The sequence below is a fragment of the Catharus ustulatus genome, chromosome 31, assembly GCF_009819885.2.
Source record: "Catharus ustulatus isolate bCatUst1 chromosome 31, bCatUst1.pri.v2, whole genome shotgun sequence".
Taxonomy (NCBI): Eukaryota; Metazoa; Chordata; class Aves; order Passeriformes; family Turdidae; genus Catharus; species Catharus ustulatus.
Genome location: NC_046251.1, coordinates 2394579 through 2412844, shown reverse-complemented (window position 1 = coordinate 2412844; position 18266 = coordinate 2394579). Strand labels below are relative to the sequence as shown.

Sequence of the window (18266 nt, the reverse complement as noted above, 5' to 3'; positions counted from 1 at the left end):
GCTGATCCCTGTGCTCAGAGGCTGGCAGGTACCTGGCAGCACCTGACACTGAGTCACAGCAGGCAGCCTCTCCATCTCCAGCTCCTCCCTGCAGTCTGTGTGCTCCTCGTGTCCTTGGAAGCAGCTGCTGTCTGGAGCTTGGTTCTACCTGTGCATCCCAGTCATTAATTGGATCCTGAGCAAGGGCAGCTCCATCCCTAAGGATATCAGATCCAGCTCCTTGAGGATTTTCCTCTCCCTTGTTCCCATGCTGCTGTGGGGGCTGAGGCTGTGCCAGATTTGGGGCTTTCCCCTTTTGTGTCTCCTTCTCCCCCTTTTTCTCTGCTCTGGGATGCAAAGCTCTTCTCCCTTTCCAGCCACTCTCTGCCTCTGGGAGATCCCAATCCTGGCTGCTGGTGGGGCCTGGTTTAATGTCACAAATCCCGACTTTTCCCTCTTCCAGTGGAATTAACCATTTCCTAATTGCCATTTCTGCTCTCCATGGGAGCTGGGCTGGCAGACAGAGCCTGGGCTCATCCCTGCCTGTCTGCCAGGGAAGGAGGGAATGTCTCCTTGCTTTTCCCTTTGTTTCCTGTGAGTGTAGGGCACTGGCAGCTTCCCTGCCAGCCAGGAGCACTGGCAATACCTGGAACTGCTGCATCGTCCTCGCTTTCCCTGACCCAGTTTCACCGAGTGGCTGCGATTCCAGAGCTGAGGGCTCTCAGTTTGAGAGGCAGGAGCTGCTCCATGGGGCTTTGTCCAGGCTGCTGGGGCTGAGTCATTCTTCATCCTCTTCCTCCTCATCCTTTCAGCCAGGATTTGCTGTCTCTCATGTAGGAGAGGGATGCAGCTCAGGAAATCCTCTCTCAGTGTGCTCCATGAGGATGAAGCTGCTGGCAGTGATGGACAGGAAGAGCTGGATGAGCCTGCAGGAGGCTGCACCTGTGCTGTCTGGGGCAGGTGCTCATGTCCTGGGGCTGGAGGTTCTCCCTTTCCCAAATCTGCTGATTCACCTGCCCAAATGCCAGAGGTCAGGTCTGCAGGCACAGAGCTGCTTTTCTTCCTGCTTTAGCTGCAGACAGAGGGTGTGCAGCTGATGGGATGTTCCTTGAAAACAGGGAGGAGAGCAGCATTCAGAGTTTTCTCCTTGCACAGCCACTGCAGGGCTCCAGCACCCATCCCTCAAGATGCTGAGGCTGCCTCTGATGCTCCTTAGCAAAATAAACCTGTGGCTTTGGGGGAATTTGAAGGCTCTGTGTGGAGCAGTGATCCTTGCCCTGGGAATGCTTCCTCTGCTTCTTTCTTTCACTTCTTCACTTGGAAAATATCTCCTGGAGCTGCTTCAGAGCTCAGAACTCCAGGTTTCACACTGCAGGGGTCTATTCCTGGGGGCCAGGAATAACCAGCCCCCAAAGAGGTGGATTAACAAGGGGTAAAAGCTGGGCCTGAGCTGTTGGATCCTGCTGCCACAGGGAGTCACTCTGAGCACAGCTCCAGCCCAGCTCCTGCTGAGCAACCCCGGGGCTGCTGCAGCTGCAGGCGCTGCCTCTGGAGCTCCAGTGCAGCAGCAGAACCTGAGCTCAGCTGAGCCCCTCATCCTCCTTAGTCTGAGCTCAGCTGAGCCCCTCATCCTCCTTAGTCTGAGCTCAGCTGACCCCCTCATCCTCCTTAGTCTGAGCTCAGCTGAGCCCCTTGTCCTTCTTAGTCTGAGCTCAGATGGGCCCTGGGTCCTCCTCAGATTCTGCTTAGCTGAGCCCCTCATCCTCCTTAGTCTGAACTCATCTGAGGCCCCTCATCCTCCTTAGGCTGAGCTCAGCTGAGCCCCTTCATCCTCCTTAGGCTGAGCTCAGCTGAGCCCCTCATCTTCCTCAGTCTGAGCTCAGCTAGGCCCCTCATCCTCCTTAGTCTGAACTCATCTGAGCCCCTTCATCCTCCTTAGGCTGAACTCATCTGAGCCCCTTCATCCTCCTTAGTCTGAGCTCAGCTGAACCCCTTCATCCTCCTTAGGCTGAGCTCATCTGAGCCCCTCATCCTCCTCAGACTGAGCTCAGCTGAGCCCCTCATCCTCCTCAGACTGAGCTCAGCTGAGCCCCTCATCCTCCTTAGGCTGAGCTCAGCTGAGGCCCCTCATCCTCTTCACCCTGAGCTCAGCTGGGCCCCTCGTCCTTCTTAGTCTGAACTCAGCTGAGCCCAGCCTAAGGAACATGAGGGGCTCAGCTGAAGTCCCTCATTGACCTTAGGCTGAGCTCAGCTGAGCCCCTCATGCTCCTTAGGCTGAGCTCAGCTGAGCCCCTCATCCTCCCCCTGCTCAGCCAGTGGTGCCCATTTCTCTCAGGGCCTGTGAGGTCACAGTTTGGTTTCTTGTCCAGGTACCTGCATTGTCCAAGTTCTCTGCAGAACTGAGAGGATACAAACTTGAAGTGGCCCACATGGGAGGAACTTGGATCCTTTGGATCTGTCTCCCTTGCACCTTTTGATGGAAAAACCTTGAACCACACCCTTGGAGCCTTTGCACCCCAAGGTGTGGATTGATCAAAACCTTTGACAGCATTGCAACAGCATTGCAGGTGACTTTTGTCTCTTATCTCTCACAATTCCTTTCTCTCCCATTTTCCATCCATGGGATGTGGAGAGGATGTGACCTCTGTGCCTGCAGAATTGCCAGTTCTGGGGTGGAAAAACCCTCTCTGTGGCAAATTTAAACAAGTGAAAGGTTTCAAACTTCTCTGGGGCCGTTTGCATTTCTTGTTTTCTGTCTCTCCATGTTTAATCACCAATAAAGGAGCAAGAAAAATAAATAACTGAATGGAAATGAAACCATTAACAAAGCAACCCCTCAGAAAAGTTATGCAGGAGTGGAGCAAGGCTGGCTGTGCCCTACCTGGGCAGGTGGGAGGGGTTTTGCTGGGTGTTTTCCATGCATGTGAATCCTTCTGGAGGCTGCTGGTGACTTGGGCAGTATCTGCTGTCCCTTTTTTTATGGAATCATGGAATATTCTGAGTTGGAAGGAATCCTGAAGGATCATTGTTGCCAACTTCTGGTTCTGCACAGACACCCCAAAATCTCACCCTGGGCATCCCTGGAGCAGTGTCCAAAGGCTCCTGGAGCTCTTGGGGCTGTCCCCATTCCCTGGGGAGCCTGGGCAGTGCCCAGCACCCTCTGGGAGGAGAACTTCTCACTGATCTCCAACCTGACACAGCTCCAACCATTCCCTGGAATGAGAAAATCTTGGAGCCTTTACATTCCAAGGTGTGGATTGATCAAAACCTTTGACAGCACTGCAATAGCACTGCCCTCATAATTCCTTTCTCTCATTTTCCATCCGTGGCATGTGGAGAGGAGACTTCATTGTGACCTCTGTGCCTGCAGAATCACCAGGTCTAGGGTGGAAAAACCCTTCCTGGGGCAAACTTAAACAAGTGAAATGTTGTCTTCTTGTCCCTTTTAATTCCTTTCTCTCCTGTTTTCCATCATGGGACGTGGAGAGGAGACTTCATTGTGACCTCTGTGCCTGCAGAATTGCCAGTCCAGGGTGGAAAAATCCTTCCTGGGGCAAATTTAAACAAGTGAAATGTTGTCTTCCTATCCCTCTTAATTTATTTCTCTCCCATTTTCCATCCATGGGATGTGGATGTGCTCCTGACCCTGGTCAGAGAGAGCAGAGATTAAAGCTGCAGTCCCTGAGGAATCTCCCCTCAGTCTCCTCCAGTGCCCTCAGCTGCTCCTTGTGCAGCTCCTCCAGACCTTCCCCCATTCCTGTCCCTCCTTTGAAAGCTCTTTTAACCTTTTTCACATTGTGGTACCCAAGCTGCTCACAGGGCTGGAGGGACAATCCCCTCCCTCACTGTCCAGTGATGCTGCACCTGATGTCCCCAGCACCTGGTGACCCTCCTGGCTGGCAGGACACGCTCAGGCTCATCTCCAGCAGCACCCCCAGGTCCTTTCTGTGCGGCTGCAGGGCTGGCAGGGGACGGATGCTGCGTCTTTAACGGCGCGGAGGCAGCTCCATTGAAGATTTGCAGGAGAGAGCAGGAGGGGGGTGTGGATGTGGTTATTGGCAGAGCTGTGCTGACATCCCTGGGAACAGCTGGGATCTGCTCTGCTGCTTGTCAGAGCCCCGAGCTCGCCGGAGCAGCCGCAAGGATCGCGAGGTTTTTTGATTTTTTTGATTTTTTTTTTTTTTTGATTGGGGAGAGCTGGCGGGGGCTTCCCGGGAGCGAGATTATCCTGGCACAATTCCTCCTGAGCTGCTCGTGGCCATGGAGTCTCCCTTGAAATCAGGAAACAGCTGACGTGCTCAGAGTGCACAACCACCACGGTGAGTTGATTTCTTTTTAGAATGAGGTTTTAATTATTTGGGGTTTGAGAAAAGAAAGATTGATCAAGACTTTTTATTTCCCCTCCTTGAAGCAAAATGCAGCGTAAATGTGGGCGAATATTTCAGGGATGGGGACCTGGCAGTGTCCCTCTCCTGTTGGTAAATGCCAGGATTTCTGCTAATTTGAATGAATATTTAGGCTGTGGGATCCCAGTCAGGACTTGGGAGTGCGAGCTGAGCTCTCCTCTCCCTCCTTTTGTGCTGCCTACGGAGAGAGGGAATCCCCGGCCGGCATCCTGAGCTCTGCCATGTCATTAAGGAGTTCCCCTGACAGCATCATGGAATCTCCTTGTGCTCTGCAGCTTCCTCCTGGCTACTTCCTGCTCTTTTCCAACCTTCCCAACTCTTTAGCTGGGTTATTTTTTTCATGGATTTATTTGTTTGGAGCTGGCTAGTTGATGGGGAATGTTGGCTGCTCGGTTGGCTTGGTGCCATGTGACGTTTTGGGGGTGGCTTATGCAGTTTGGTGTTCTGTAGGATGGTGCTTGTGTTCTCTGAGACATTAACCCCATTTAAAAATTAATTTAAACCCTCAGTGAGTTGGGTTTAGTGGAATCAGGAGGTTGGATTGACTTTTCCCCCTCCTCACACATATCCATGGTCCGGTTTTGTCTAACACTTAAAAATTCTGCGCTCTTCCTTCCAGATTTAGTGCTGATAGCTTTTTTTTTTTTTTGAGATGTGTTTATTGTACTTTGAGATCTCAGGATCTCTCTACCTGCTCCTCAGACTTCACACTCAATCCCAACTTCTGCTGCCAGGCAACAAATAAAGTTGAGGGGTTTTTTTAATCATTATTTCCCCATTTTTTTTCTATGTTCAAATCCATTTCTGGGTCCTACCTGGAGAACACCCAGTGTCTGCCATGTGATGAATGGCTCTGTGTCCTCTGCCAGCATAGGGAAAAGCAGGAGGAGGGATCCAGATGACATTCCTGCCTTTTGCCTTTCTCCCATGGCAGTTTTCTGGGAGCTGGGATGCTTAAACAAAGTTTGGGGATGTGCTTTGCCAAGCAGCTCAGCTGGGGAAGGTGAGGGAATTCCTTGTTCCCTCATCTGGATTTTTAATGCTCCTGCATCACTGCTGCCTGGCACAGGCTCAGCACAGGAGCAGGTGCCAGCAGAGAGGAGTTTTCCATATTTTCATGCTTGGTACCTCCAAGCATGGATGGGTGAAAGGAATTCTCTGAAAAAAAAATAAAAAAGAAAGAAAGATTTTTGCTGAACCATGGAAGGGTTAACAGAAATCCCAGCTCAGTGCTGTCCTATTGCATCCTGACACTGTGGGAAGTAGGTGGATAATTCCTTGCTTTTCAGGAAACCCCTGTGGTGGACAGCCCTCATTAATTGTTGCTGGGAAACTGCTTTGACGTCACCGGAGCAGTTCCCTGCTCTTGGGATGGATACAGGAATAGCTCGTGATGAGCAAGTGGGAAGTGGTGTGAAATGGAGCAGGGAGCTCTGACAGGGGATTCTCAGCCTGCATTTCTTTCCTCTGTGCCATAATTCTGCCCAGGAACCCTCAGGAACTGTCCACAAGCCTTGAGTGTGCATTGGGAGCAGCTCTTCCTTCTCCAGGAAACCCTTTTGGTTCTCCAGGGCTGTGCCACTGATGGTCCTTCACTTTTGGGCTGCTTTGGGATTGGGGTTTTTCTGGGTTCTTTCCTCCCCCAGATTTTGGAAAGGAGGGGGTGAGAAGGTTATTGCTCATCCTAAAGCAGCTCCCAGAAATCAAAGGAAAAGAGAGCAGCAGGATCACTGGTTCCTTTCTTTCTGACATCAAACCAGAGCTGTCCCTTTTCCTACCTGAGGGAAGAGCTGGGCCCTTGGTGCTGGGAGCTCCAGGCTTGGAATTAAAACTTGGAATTAAAATTTAATTCCACTTTCCTTATTGAAATGTTCCTTAGGACCACTGAACTCTTGGGGTGTTGTTCAGTTAGTTCCTTTCTCCCAGTGTTAACCTGTCAGTGTCTGGGAGATGTGGGACAGGATAATTATAACAGGAATTCTCTGTGTTTCCTTTTCCACACATGGAAATAGATTTAAGCAAAGTTTTCTCATCCAGGTCAGAATATTTAAGAGATTTTTGTACCCAGAAGTGCTGGAGAGCAGCAGAGAACAGTTGGGGCTGTGGCTCAGGTGTGCCCAGGTGGGACATGAGAGGCCTTGAAAGGGGAGGAAAATGAAAGAAAAGATCTGAAAATGGAATTATGGAATGGTTTGGGTGGGAAAGGACCTTAAAGCTCATCTTGTTTCACCCTCTTGCCCTTGAGGGACACCTTTCACTAAACCAGGTTGTTCCAACCTGGCCTTGGGCACTTCCAGGGATCCTCACCTGTGCCAGGGCCTCCCCACCCTCACAGGAAAAAAAAAATTCTTTCTAAAAGAAGAAATATTGATGTTTATAAAACTTTTCCCCACATTTATGTGATTCCTGGGTATCACATGGAAATTATTTTGGCAGTTCTGGTCACACTCCTGGAATAGAGTGAGAACAAGTTGACAGCTTGTGACACAAGTTGACTCTCCTGAGTTTAGTCCTTGCCTTGGTGGAGGGAGGTAACAAAATCTCAGAATATTTTATTCTCCTGAAATGATGTTGTGCTTTGAGGTTTTTTTTTTCTCACAAGGAAACCTCCTGATTCTCCACAATTCACTTTGACTCTCCTGCATTTCCTGTCTCCTTGTTCATATAAGGTTATTTCCCCTCTTTTCACCTGGAGTCAAAGCCTTCCCTCTGCATCATAATTTCAGAATTTGATGTCATGTGGGGGTGGAGATTAGGATTTAAAGCAATGACTAAGCACAGGGACTGTGCAGGCAGAACTGTCTGACCTCCTGGGGGGAATCTTGCTGAGTTTTTGTGGAGCTGGAAGGGAGGGAGGAACTCAACCCCTCTCCAACTGATAATTGGGAATAAGGAGAGAATCCAGAGAGGTGGCTTTGGAGCTTGAGTGTTGCTGATTTTGGGGTTTCTCACTGAACCAGTGAGAGCAGGAGGGGAATTAACTCACTCCAAAATCTCTTTATCTGTTGGAATTCCAGCTGAACCCACAGCTGGAGCAGCCCCAGGCAGTAGCAGTGATGTTTTACCTGAACAAACCCCAGGATTGGAGCTATTTCAGGAACTTTTAACACATCAACAAACCCATCCCAACCTCTTGTTGAACCAGGAGGAGCCACTGGGACAATCCCTGGGTGTGGAGAGAACCTGAGGGGGCTTCATGGCTGGGCTGGCAGCCCCCTCCCCACCCCCCTGTTCCCTGTGCTGAGCCTTTTCCGCAGCCTGGAGCTGGGGAGGGGGGACCTGAGTCACCCCCGCCCTGTTGCTCCTGGCAACAAAGCCCCGTTGCCATGGAGCTCGGCTTCCCATTGGCTGCCGGGCAGCCAATCAGCGAATTGAACGCCAAGAGCATCCCTGGTACCCAGCGGGAGGGCGCTGGTGGGTGGTGGGTGCTGCTGCCCCCCAAAGTGGGCACGGGGGGATGCTGGGTGCTGGGGAAATCGTGGGGTGATTCGGGCTGGGAGGGGGCAGGGAGTGCAGGGACATGGCCCTGAGGAGTGTCCTGAGGAGTGAGTCTGGGAAAGCCAAACCACAGGGAAATGGAGGGAAGGGAGGCAGGATTCTTGTTTTGGGAATGCTGCAGTACTGGCACTGCTTCCTCTGGTCATGGCTGGGAAGGACCCCTGGCAGGGACATGGCCCTGCTGAGTGTCCTGAGGAGTGTCCCAAGGAGTGAGTCTGGGAAAGCCAAACCACAGCTGGTTGTGAACCCAGGGAAATGGAGGGAAGGGAGGCAGGATTCTTGTTTTGGGAATGCTGCAGCACTGGCAGTGGTTCCTTTGGTCATGGCTGGGAAGGACCCCTGACAGGGACATGGCCCTGCTGAGAGTCCTGAGGAGTATCCCAAGGAGTGAGTCTGGGAAAGCCAAACCACAACTGGTTGTGAACCCAGGGAAATGGAGGGACAGGAGGCAGGAGCTTGTTTTGGAAGTACTGGCACTGGTTCCTCTGACCATGGCTTGGGCAGGTGCTGGGAAGGACCCCTGGCAGGGACATGGCCCTGCTGAGTGTCCTGAGGAGTCTGGGAAAACCAAACCACAGGGAAATGGAGGGAAGGGAGGCAGGATTCTTGTTTTGGAAGCCAGTTTTGGGAATGCTGCAGCACTGGCACTGGTTTCTCTGGTCATGGCTTGGGCAGGTGCTGGGAAGGACCCCTGGCAGGGACATTGCCCTGCTGAGTGTCCCTGCTGAGTTTCCTGAGGAGTCTGGGAAAGCCAAACCACAGCTGGTTGTGATCCCAGGGAAATGGAGGGACGGGAGGCAGGATTATTATTTTGGAAGCCAGTTTTGGGAAGGCTGCAGCACTGGCACTGGTTTCTCTGGTCATGGCTTGGGCAGGTGCTGGGAAGGTGAAGCCCGCCTGGAATATCCTGATTTGCAAGGGACCCCAAGGATCACTGAGTCCAACTGCCAGCCTTGCACAGGACACCCCAACAATCCCACTCTGTTCCTGAGAGTGTGGTTCAAACACTCCTGGAGCTCTGGCAGCCTTGGGGCCGTGCCCATTCCTGGGGGTCCTGGGTCACCAGAGAGCAGAGATTGGTGCCCATGAGGAAGCTGCAGATTGGGATGAACAAGCCAAGCACCCTCAGCTGCTCCTTCCAGACCCTTCTCTATCTCTGTGTCCTTCTTTTGGATGCTCTCCAATAGCTTTAGATCCTCTTCTACTTTGGCACCCAAAAGTGCTCCACAGGACTGGAGGTGAGGCTGTCCCAGAGCAGAACAATCCACTCCTTCAGTGCCTGTTTGCTTAGCCCTGAAACCTGAGAGGGAAAGGCTGAGGTACTTCAAACTCCTCCATCCCCCCCTCAAACTCCTCCATGCCCCTCTCAGCCCCCTCCATCCCCCCCCTCAACCCCCTCCATCCCCCTCTTAGCCCCCTCCATCCCCCTCTTAGCCCCCTCCATCCCACCTCAGACCCTTCCATCCCCTCCATCCCATCTCAGCCCCCTCCATCCCATCTCAGCCCGCTCCATTCCCTCTCAGCCCCTTCCCATCCCACCTCAGCCCCTTCCATCCCCCTCCATCCCCTCTAAGACCCCTCCATCCCACCTCAAACCCCCTCCATCCCACCTCAAACCCCTTCCATCCCCTGTCAACCCCCTCCACCCCTGTCAGACCCCTCTCAGCCCCCTCCATCCCCCTCCATCCCCTCTCAGACTCCTCCATCCCCTCTCAGACCTTTCCATCCCCTCTCAGACCCCTCCATCCCACCTCAGACCCCCTCCATCCCACCTCAAACCCCTCCATCCCCACCTCAGCCCCTCCATCCCTCTGCAGCACCGGAGCTGTGTGTGGGCAGCTGCACCCAGCAGCCATATGTCTCCTTTGCACCCTCATTTAGCTCAGGAGCAGGTCTGTTCCCTGAGAAACAAGGCCAGGAAGAGAGTTTATTTAGCAGGAGCTTCCTGCCTTTTCCAGATCTGATCCATGGGAACTGGAAATGCAGAACTTTCTTGCTTTTATTCCCTGCCCAAGCAGGAGCTGCTGCTGCATTCCCGGGGCTCGGCAGCTGCAAACTGCAGGTGGCAAGAAGGCAGCAGAGGTGGAATTCCATGTTCCTTTCTGGAGTGAGGAGGAGGATTTCAGTGTGTCCCGACTCCCTGGCCCTTGGCCAGCATTCCCAGTATGCCCAGTCCCTGCTGTCAGTGGCCCAGTTTGCCAATCCCCATTCCCAAACCAGCAACACCACCTCCTCCCTTCCACCTCCTCCCACCTTTGCTCCATCTTCTTTCCTGACACACATTTTCTGTTGCATCCGTGTCATTTTTTTTTTTTCCCCCCTCTCTCCCAAGGCCCAGCTCAGTCCCACCCACTCCCCTGAGTGCTCTGAACTTCCCCAAGCCCCGTCTGTCACCGGCACTGGCGTCTGCCACCCCCTCTCTGCTCCCACGGCTGCCCGAGGCTGCGGGGCTGATTCATTCATCCCGCAAGGAATCCTCTGAAAAGCAGCAGTGCCCGGATCTTCCCCCCAATTCTGCATGCAGGGAAATGTCCTGGAGGCTGCCTGGTGGGGATGGAAGCTGAAACAGGAGGGGGCAGCTGATAAATGTCAGTTCTGTGGCTCTGAGTTGTCTTTTCTGGGAAATCAGATCATATTCCCTGTGTGATGCTGGAGTTACGTTGCAGCACGATGGGAAAAGATCCTGTTATCCTTCTTAAATTTGGCTGAGGTGTTTGACTTGGGGGGGAAAAGCTTGTTAGAGGGTGGGTGGTGCAAAGGGAATGAGCTGTACAAAACCTGCTCCTGTATTTGAGTGTTGTGTGTGCAGTTCCGGTGCTGCCTCCTCCCTCTTTCCCCAAATCTGCTCCAGATCCTCTTGGAATGTTCTGGCCACGAGCCTGGAGCAGTTTCCTACAGTGTGGAGTGTTTTGGGGTGAGGGGAGGCAGAGTTTACCACCTTCACCCCCTGCACAATCCTCCCACCAATGAGGTACAGGCACAGTGTTCCCTTTTCCCTTCCTGACCTAATTCCTGTTGGGATTCCCTCGTGTGGGGCTCCTCAGCCTGTGCTGGATCTCAGCCTGCAGCTGCAGGATGGATGCTTTCCCTGCACCTTTTCCCCAGGAATTTTTGGGGCTATTTCCCACTCACTTAAACACTGAGTTCAGTAACTTTTCCTTTTCCTGTCTTGTGGCTCTGGACTGGCCTCACTCATGGCCAGCCTTGAGCAGGTGGTGATGGAATACAAGAAGCTGAGGTGGCCTCCCTGTGTCAGTCCTGTCCCAATGTCCCACTGGATTTGATGTTTTCCAGGCTCCTGCCCTCCATGTCTTCACAAATTTGTTAAAAACCCCCATAAGAATCCGTGGAATGGAGGCAGCTCACTGCATTCTCCTGCTTTCTGTGTCTGGAACCAATTCCAGTAACTGCATAAATGTCAAATACAGATTCTGTGTTCAGCAGCTCCACAAATTAAAGGGGAACAGTGCAGGAATATCAGCTCTTCCTGTGCAGGGTCAGGAGCTGATAAATCTCTGAGTTCTGCCTCTGTTTCAGCCACATTCTGCCAAAGGAATTGAAAAGGAGTTGTTAAACAGATGTGTTCTGCTATGAGGGGTTTTGTTTGAGCCTCACTCTGATTTAGGCTCCCCTTTTCTTTTTGGAAATTTGTCTCCACAAAGGTGTTTCCTGGTGCCACATCCTTGCACAGCCATGTGGAGCTGGTTTAGTCCTTGCTCAGACTCTGAGACCTGCTCTGAGCTACTGGAATCATAAAATCCTGGAATGGTTTGGGTTGGGAAAAGACCTTAAAGCTCATCCAGTGCCACCCCTGCCATGGCAGGGACACCTCCCACTATCCCAGTTTGCTCCAAGCCTTGTCCAGCCTGGCCTTGGACACTTCCAGGGATCCAGGGGCAGTCCCAGCTTCTCTGGAAAATCCATTCCAGGTCCTCATCACCCTCCCAGGGAGGAATTCCTTCCCAATATCCCAACCCTGTGGCACTGGGCAGCCATTCCCTGTGTCCTGTAGGGCCAGGGCTGATGTTTTATTTCCAGATGATCAATTTGGAATTAACACTTAATTTGATGAGCAGCTCCTGGTTGAGGCTCTCAGCACACCAAGGCACAGGCACTGCCCTGTCCAGGCTCCACTCTAATCCAGAGGTGCTTCCAGGCCCTCCATGGGCTGTCTGCTTCTTGCAAATCAAAGGGAAGCAATTAAACACAACTTTATCAGGAGTTCTTGTCTTAATGTGTAATTTGAGTCCCACTTGTCCTGAAATATCTGACCAGAAGGAGGTATCAGGTTTGCCTTATCTCACAGAGCATGTTTGGAGTACAAGGCTGTTTTCTCACTGAAGATTTGACTGATTAGAAAATGAACTAGTCTGGGATTTGGGGAAATGCAGACTTTTTGGTGGTGGTTTGTCCAGCTCTGGCTGCTGGAATTTCTTTCGCCTGGCTGATGTTTCATGGTTTAGAGCTGCCCTCAGTCTGTCTCTCTCCATCACTCACCTGCCTCAGGATCTCTGTTCTTCCTCAGGGATTTTGTCCAGCCCTGGTGGCTCCAAAATCCTGCTGAGAGCCATGGAGTTCCTGCACCCAGGGGTTGAGTGGGTGGGCTTGGTTTGGGATCTGTGCACCAGGTGGGTTCCAACCTGCAAGGGTTTGTGTCCAAGAACACCTTTGTTAATTTGTTACAGTAATTTCACAATTATAAGCCGCACCATTTTGACTAAAATTTTGGTCTGAACCTGGAAGTGCAGCTTATAATCAGGTGTGGCTTATATATGGACAAACAAAAAGTTGCTGTTTTAGTTTGGAGGACAGGTGTCTGCTGAGAAAGGCAGGAGCTTCTCTTTGAAATGGAGAATGTAAACCCCCTCCCTCCAAATTATTATAATTTTGAAATCAAGGGGCTCTCAGGCAAAGATATGGGAATTAGGAATAACAGTTCTTTACTAAGGAAATTAAAATAGAAATACAGCACTACAAAGAACAAACCCCAAACCCTGACACAGTCAGAGTACAACCTGACACCCGTCAGGCAGGGTGTTGGCAGCAGTCCCATCCCATGGTGGCTGCATCCTCCTGCAGTGACAGATGTGGCTCAGTTGGAGCAGTGCTCCTGTACAAGGTGCAGTTTCCCTCGCAGGGTCCAGTGGTGATGTGGAGAAATCCGGTTTTCCTCTGGAGTCCAGTGGAGAAAGGGCTCCCTTAGTGTCCCAAAACCTCTGTTTTTATCTTGGTAAGAAATGTTGGGCTCTTCCCCCTGGCTGGAGCAACTCCCAATGGGATGCAGTAATTTTATCAGTGGAACTCAATGGCCATGAGCAGAAAATGACTGGCTGGAGGAAGGATGGGTTGTGAAAAGATAAAGAACACTGCCCCAGCTGGTTTATAAAACATGGTCATTAACAGGAGGTATCCCATGGGGATAAAGAACAATGCCCTGCCTGGTTTATAAAACATGGCCATTAACAGGAGATATCCCATGGAGATAAAGAACAATGCCCTGCCTGGTTTCAATGGATGCCCATTAACAGAATATCTCCCACAGAGATCAGGATCACTGCCCCACCCTCAACAAATGGTGATAGAACAGACACCTTTGATCACATCCTGTATTGTAATGTGCAGCTTATAATCAGGTGCAGCTTATGTATGGACAAAGCATGAAAAGTTGCTGGCACCTGGAAGTGCAGCTTATAATCATGAAATTACTGTAATTTGATAATTTGATAATTTGTTCATTTGTGTGCACCCCTGAGCTGTCCCCTGTCCCACAGGTGCCCCTCGCTGCGTCGGAGGGCTCTGAAGATGTCCAACAGCAACACAGCACAGGAGTCCCTGGAAATTATGAAGGAATCAGAAAAAAAAGTGGTGGAGGAATCTGTGAACAAAACCAAATATGTCTCCAGGTCACCAAGCAAGGAGGAGGTGGAGAAGGATGGGGGGGAGGAGGTCAGCGTGCGCCAGGAATCTCAGGTGGGTGTTACAAATTCCAGCTGTGGCTCCTGACATTTCTTCACTCAGAGCCAGGATTTAAACCACAAAAGAGATGAATTTTCTCATGTTCAGGCTTGGTCATTTATTAAATTTTATCTAAATTATAGAGGGTTCTGCAACAGTCCTAGCTACCAGCTAAAGTGAGAAAATGGAGGTGAATTTAGCTGGCTGAAGCTAAACAGTCCAATTTATTTTTAATATTTTATAAAATGATATAGTACTTTATTTAAAAGTGTATTATTTATAATAATATAATTATAATATTGTAGAATTTGTATAATATAATATAGAATTTATATTAAATTTGTAAATATAATGTAATATAATGTAATGTATTATAAAGTAATAATATAATGTAATATATAGTTACATATAAGTATGTATTATTTATATATAATTACCTATATTATATATAAGTATATATATTTTATATATTAAAACCTATATTATTTACACTTTTGACCCAATAACCAAACTGCTGTGACCCTCAGAGCAGCACTAACTGTCCAAACAGAAACAACCTGAAACCATGAAGAAGATGGAAAAAACAACACCCCAAATCTTCCATTTTGTCCCATTCCTATTATATATTATAAAAACCTCAAATTTAAAACCCTTCACCATGTGAAATCACACATTTGTATTTATCTATGTGATTTTAACTCCATCACTTAAATTTGGAAATCTTCTCCAAGGCTTCAGGTCCAGATTTCTTCAGGGGATCAGTGCCAGAAAGCACAAAAAGCTCAAAAAATCCCAAATTTCTGGGAATTTCTGGGATTTCAGGGAGAGCTGGGCACTCACCAGCTGCTTCCCATCCCTTCCCAAAGGATACAGAGCCTGTGCCCATTTTTCCACCCTCTCTTCAGGCTCCTCCCTTCCTCTTCAGCTGAATCTGTCCTGGTCAGAGTGATTGAAACATTCCCTGAGCCTGGGAGTGGAATAACTGAAAAATTCCCAGGGGGACACTCGTGCTCTGTCCCCTGCTTCTGGTGCCAGGGCTGTCACTTCCCTCTCACTCCTTTCTTTGATCTGAGGATGAGCTAATGACTTCATGTCAAGTGGAGCATGCAGGGAGAGCTTGGTTTCAGGAGTGAATCTGGAGTTTCAGGAGTGCTGCTTGACTATTGCTGCGCTTCCGTTAAAAATAACCGGGAATGTTTTGGGATTTCATTTGGAGAAATGAAGAAAAACTCTGTGCAAGCATCATTTGGGACTCATTCCTGCTGCTCTGCTCTCCTACCACCTGTGCTTGTGGCTCCTGCTGGAGCTTGAAGCAGTTCCCACCCTCAGCTGCCTGCTGTTATTCCAGCTGTGGGCTGGCACAGCTGCCAGATGTGCTCACAGCTGCACAGCCAGACCCACAGCTGTGCAGGGATAGCCTCACCAGGCTCTTTGGAATTTAGTAGGGAAGATTTCTGGGTTTGGTGGCTCTCCAGACAGAGCAGCAGCATTTCTGATCCCATTTTGTGTCCCAGGAATTGCAGGTTAAGCTTCTTGCCTTCCCTTTTCTCTCTCCACAGAAGCGAACATCGAGTCATGGACACGCCAGGAAAAGAGCCAAGGTAGGAGCTCTGCTGCCAGCCCAGATTCCTTTGGGCTGTTCTGAGCTGAGCCCAGAGCCAATCCTGATCAATCCTGATCAATCCTGATCAATCCTGATGCTGCTCCTGAGCCTTTCCTGCCTCTGGGAGCCACGTGATGGTTCAGGACAGGGATTTCCACATACTCCTTTCTCACAGGATTAAAACTGAAATTGTTCTATCTGTAAGTCAGGGAGGGCAGGAATTAAGGCAAGGAATTTCCCACCTCAAATTTGGTTTAAAAGCTGAAGGAATAAAATAATTCATTGTTCAGGGATTGCAAGTCATTTTATATCTCTGTATATTCAGGGGAATATCCCTCTTATTGTGCAGTTTAATTGGGAATGGCTGCTCAAGTGCCTTGGGAATGCAGCTGCAAGAATTCAGGTGTGAGTTTTGGCTGAGGTGTTGTAACCATTACCTTCTTTTTTTTTTTACTTTTTTCAGTCTAACTCAAAGCTTAAACTGGTCAGGAGTTTGGCTGTGTGTGAGGAATCCTCGGGCCCCTTCGTGGATGGGCTGCTGGAGTCTCAGGTGAGCCCAGAATGAGATAAATTTGAGTGTGGAATCCCAGGAAATCCTTTATTTGCTAGAAATCATCTATGTCTAGCTCTGTTGTGCCTTGGGAAAACAAAAAAATTCCCACAAGAGCTGGTTGAGACCTTCCTGTGGTGCTTTTCTCAACCACTGACACCTCCAGCCTTGGAGGGAATGTCTGAGGGACTCCAACCTTTATTTCACCCCAGGACATCATCCAGCTGCATGTGAGCTGCCCCTCTGACAAGGAAGAGGAGAAATCCACAAAAGATGGGGTGGAGAAAGAAGAAAAAGAGAAGCATAAAGAAAAAACACCAAGGAAGATGCTCTCTCGAGGTCAGGTGCTGGTTTGAACAGGGCAGGTGCTGCTCCCCTGCTCTGGGAATCCTCTGGATTTGGGGCAGGTGTTGCACAGGTGCTGCACAGGTGCTGCACAGGTGCTTGCTTGGCTCTGCTGCTGCTGTGCAGGACTGTGGGGTTGATAACATCAGGGAATCCTGGAATGGTTTGAGTGGGAAATGAGCTTAAAGCTCATCCAGTGCCACCCCTGCCATGGGCAGGGACAGCTCCCACTGTCCCAGTTTGCTCCAAGCCCCATCCAGCCTGGCCTTGGACACTTCCAGGGGTCCAGGGGCAGCCACAGCTGCTCTGGGAATCCATTCACACCCTCCCAGCCAGGAATTCCTTCCCAATATCCCATCCATCCCTGCCCTGTGGCACTGTGAAGCCATTCCCTGTGTCCTGTCCCTCCATCCCTTGTCCTCAGTCCCTCTCCAGCTCTCCTGGAGCCCCTTTAGGCACTGGAAGAGGCTCCAGGGTCTCCCTGGGTTCTTCTCCTCTCTTCTCCTTCTCTTCTCCTTCTCTTCTCCTTCTCTTCTCCTTCTCTTCTCCTTCTCTTCTCCTTCTCTTCTCCTTCTCTTCTCCTTCTCTTCTCCTTCTCTTCTCCTTCTCTTCTCCTCTCTTCTCCTCTCTTCTCCTCTCTTCTCCTCCCTGCTGCCATCCCACCCCTGCCATGGCAGGGACACCTCAGGGACATCCCAGTTTGCTCCAAGCCCCATCCAGCCTGGCCTTGGACACTTCCAGGGGTGCTTCCTTCACTTCCTTCCAGAGCAGAGCATGGAGAAAGGGAGGGATTCTCCAGGCTCACACATTCCCAACAGACTGACAGGTTCCTGGGGCAGAGAAATGGCTAAAGGAGACACACTGGATCTGGGGAACAAATTCCACCCAAATTTCCCTGCAGGGCAGCTCTGCACCAGTGCTGATTTGGTTTCATTGATTTATTCTGCAATTATTTTTAAAATTAAAATGGGTGTGGGAAGAGGGGAAGCAAAGGCCAGCAGGGATTCCCAGAGCCTGCAGGATTTAAGGATTGTGAGGCTTGGACCAAAGTATGGGATAAACACCTGCAAGGACCAGCAGGGAGAGTCCAGAGTGTGGTTCAGGGGTGGTCTTGGGACCCATCCCAGCTCCCTGTCATCCTCCTCCAGGGCCTTGGAGTGCCTGGTGCTGGGTGTGCTGGTCCTGCTGTCCTGGGACAAGGGGGTTTTAATCCTGGGTTAGACTGGGAAATGTGGGAACATCATACTCATGCACACAGAGACCTTTTCCCATTTTTTTCCCATTTTTTTCCCATTTTTTTCCCATTTTTTTCCCATTTTTTTCCCATTTTTTTCCCATTTTTTTCCCATTTTTTTCCCATTTTTTTCCCATTTTTTTCCCATTTTTTCCCCATTTTTTCCCCATTTTTTTCCCATTTTTTTTCCCATTTTTTTCCCATTTTTTTTCCCATTTTTTCCCATTTTTTTCCCATTTTTTTCCCATTTTTTTTCCCATTTTTTTCCCATTTTTTTCCCATTTTTTTCCCATTTTTTTCCCATTTTTTTCCCATTTTTTTCCCATTTTTTTCCCATTTTTTTCCCATTTTTTCCCATTTTTCCCCCATTTTTCCCCCATTTTTTCCCATTTTTTCCCATTTTTTCCCTTTTTTTTCCCATTTTTTTCCCATTTCCCCCTTTTTTTCCCCTTTTTTTCCCCTTTTTTCCCCTTTTTTTCCCCATTTTTTGCCCGTTTTTTTTCCCCTTTTTTTTCCCCTTTTTTTTCCCCTTTTTTTCCCCTTTTTTTCCCCTTTTTTTCCCCTTTTTTTCCCCTTTTTTTTCCCCTTTTTTTCCCCTTTTTTTTCCCCTTTTTTTTCCCCTTTTTTTCCCCTTTTTTTCCTTTTTTTTCCTTTTTTCCCCATTTTTTCCCCTTTTTTCGCCTTTTTTCCCCCTTT

At 49.8% G+C, this 18266-nt stretch overlaps 1 protein-coding gene across 4 annotated transcripts in view; it reads left to right on the top strand.

Moving 5' to 3' along the window:
* The window catches only part of R3HDM2 (R3H domain containing 2), a 46041-nt gene that overhangs the window by 6717 nt on the left and 21058 nt on the right, over positions 1-18266 (top strand). The window contains exons 1-5 of one of the 4 annotated variants that reach the window (XM_033083168.2): positions 3986-4298; positions 13655-13853; positions 15398-15439; positions 15905-15991; positions 16204-16330. In XM_033083168.2, the coding sequence (XP_032939059.1) occupies positions 13686-13853; positions 15398-15439; positions 15905-15991; positions 16204-16330 (424 nt within the window). In that variant the 5' untranslated portion in view covers positions 3986-4298; positions 13655-13685. Of the gene's footprint in view, positions 1-3985; positions 4299-13654; positions 13854-15397; positions 15440-15904; positions 15992-16203; positions 16331-18266 lie in introns of those variants that run through there. The other 3 variants (XM_033083169.2, XM_033083166.2, XM_033083167.1) reach the window with 3 other exon arrangements.